General features: G+C 40.2%; 1 protein-coding gene across 1 annotated transcript; it reads left to right on the forward strand.

Moving 5' to 3' along the window:
* Positions 1-275: 275 nt before the first annotated feature.
* On the forward strand, positions 276-2,144 carry LOC107776942 (ammonium transporter 1 member 1). Its single transcript, XM_016596896.2, has one exon. The coding sequence runs from the start codon at positions 402-404 to the stop codon at positions 1,872-1,874; it is 1,473 nt and encodes a 490-aa protein (XP_016452382.2). The 5' UTR covers positions 276-401; the 3' UTR covers positions 1,875-2,144.
* Positions 2,145-2,570: the final 426 nt, after the last annotated feature.

Here is a 2,570-nt window from a genome sequence, read left to right on the forward strand (position 1 = left end):
ATTTAGGCGAGTAAATCTTCTGTGCCATTCTAAATTTGAAAATTTATTTATGACATTTATGGAGTTCTAGAATTTACTATTTTTACCATCTTCACGTACCCATTATTCACTGACAGTTGGTATCACACGGTACCATCGTCACTATTAAACCACACATTAAATTATTTCTGTTATTAGATCATTAATTAATTAATAAAATTCCAACTAAAAATACCCAAAAAACACTCCAAAAGAAAGGTCAAATTTCTCTTTCGAGTTTCTCTATAAAACAGTCTCCTAATAGGCTATCACCACCTTCAATTTATCAACAAGATTCCCTTGAATTTCTCCACCTTCTTCTTCCTTAACCCCCACCCCCCTCTCACCCCCACCCCACCCCACCCCAGAAATAACGAGCCATCATGGCTTGTGAAGTTAACCAACTGGCTCCATTCCTCGGACCCAACACCACCGATGCCGTAGCCGCCGCCACTTACATATGTAGCCAATTTTCCGATGTGTCTAACAAGTTTGTTGATACCGGATACGCTATCGACTCGACTTATCTCCTCTTCTCGGCTTACCTTGTTTTTTCCATGCAGCTCGGCTTCGCTATGCTTTGCGCGGGCTCTGTTCGCGCGAAGAATACTATGAACATTATGCTTACTAATGTTCTTGACGCCGCGGCTGGTGGGCTTTTTTACTACCTCTTCGGCTTCGCTTTCGCTTGGGGCGGGCCGTCTAACGGCTTCATAGGGCGTCACTTCTTTGGGCTTAAAGAGATCCCTTCTAGTTCTTTTGATTACAGTAATTTTCTGTATCAATGGGCTTTTGCTATAGCCGCCGCTGGAATTACTAGCGGTTCTATAGCCGAGAGGACTCAGTTTGTGGCTTATTTGATTTACTCTTCTTTTCTTACCGGCTTTGTTTACCCAGTTGTTTCCCATTGGTTTTGGGCCCCAGATGGGTGGGCCAGCCCGACTAATTCAAATTTATTATTCGGGTCTGGTGTTATTGACTTTGCCGGGTCGGGTGTTGTTCATATGGTAGGTGGGATAGCGGGGTTTTATGGTGCTTTAATTGAAGGTCCGAGAATTGGACGGTTCGATCATGCGGGCCGGTCCGTTGCGCTCCGTGGACATAGCGCTTCGCTTGTGGTTTTAGGTACCTTTTTGTTGTGGTTCGGATGGTACGGGTTTAACCCGGGATCCTTTAATAAGATTCTAGTTACTTATGGTACAAGTGGAGGGTATTATGGTCAATGGAGTGCTGTGGGACGTACCGCGGTGACCACCACCTTAGCGGGTTGCACCGCGGCCCTAACCACTCTCTTCGGTAAGAGGATTCTTTCGGGTCATTGGAACGTGACGGATGTGTGTAACGGACTATTAGGCGGATTTGCAGCAATCACGGCCGGGTGCTCCGTGGTAGAGCCATGGGCCGCGATCATTTGTGGCTTCATAGCTGCTTTAGTTTTAATCGGTTGTAACAAGTTGGCGGAGATATTTAAGTATGATGATCCACTTGAAGCAGCACAACTCCATGGTGGTTGTGGTGCATGGGGAATAATTTTCACTGCCTTATTTGCTAAGGGGAGTTATGTGGATCAAGTTTACCCGGGTAAACCGGGTCGGCCACACGGGTTATTCATGGGTGGTGGAGGAAAACTACTTGGGGCACATATAATCCAGATTCTTGTGATATTCGGGTGGGTTACTGCTACAATGGGTCCACTTTTCTATATTCTTCATAAGTTCAAGCTTCTTCGGATCTCTTCGGAGGATGAGATGGCGGGTATGGATCTGACCCGACATGGTGGATTTGCTTATTACCATGATGAAGATCTCAAACATGGAACGCAAATGAGAAGAATTGAACCAACAAGCTCAAGTTAGAAAAATATCTTTTAAATTTCCCTATGTTTACTTTGAACTTTCTATTATTTCTTTTTCAATGGTCTATTTATTTTAGAAAATTAAATTAGATGTGTAAGTGAGAAAAAAGAAAAAGAAAAAAAGGAAGGTTGGGTTTTTTGAGGGTATATGGGTGGTTGTCATTGAAGATAATGGGAACATGGACTGTGTTTATTATTTCTACATTATTCCCAATGTACATATATATTTCCTCTTTATTCAAGTCTTGAACATTATTGTAGAACCGTCAAACTTGACTTCTCTTGTTTAATTGACTTTCTTAGCTATTGTTTGGACATAAATTTGGTTGAAATTTTAAAAATATTTTTAAAATTGTGTTTCGAAAATTAAAATTGTGTTTGGACATGCACCTTATTTGAAAAAAAGATTTAAAGTTTTGTGAGCCGAAAATTCAAAAACTATCCTAAACCAATTTTTAGAAACTTGATAATTTTTAAAGTTTTTTTTCCCAAAATATAATCGTATTTCATAAACAAGCAATGCTTTTAATTTTTTTTTATATAAAATAAAGCCAAAATTTATGACCAAATGGGAGTTTGGAGTTAGCTATTAGTTCTCATTTGCTAAAGTCTTTCAGAGTATAATTATTTTATCAGTATGTGCGGTACTGGTGAAATAGTTCAGCTTGTTCTAATATTACTGCTATAAAAAAACGTT

This window comes from Nicotiana tabacum, chromosome 7, assembly GCF_000715075.1.
Source record: "Nicotiana tabacum cultivar K326 chromosome 7, ASM71507v2, whole genome shotgun sequence".
Lineage (NCBI taxonomy): Eukaryota > Viridiplantae > Streptophyta > Magnoliopsida > Solanales > Solanaceae > Nicotiana > Nicotiana tabacum.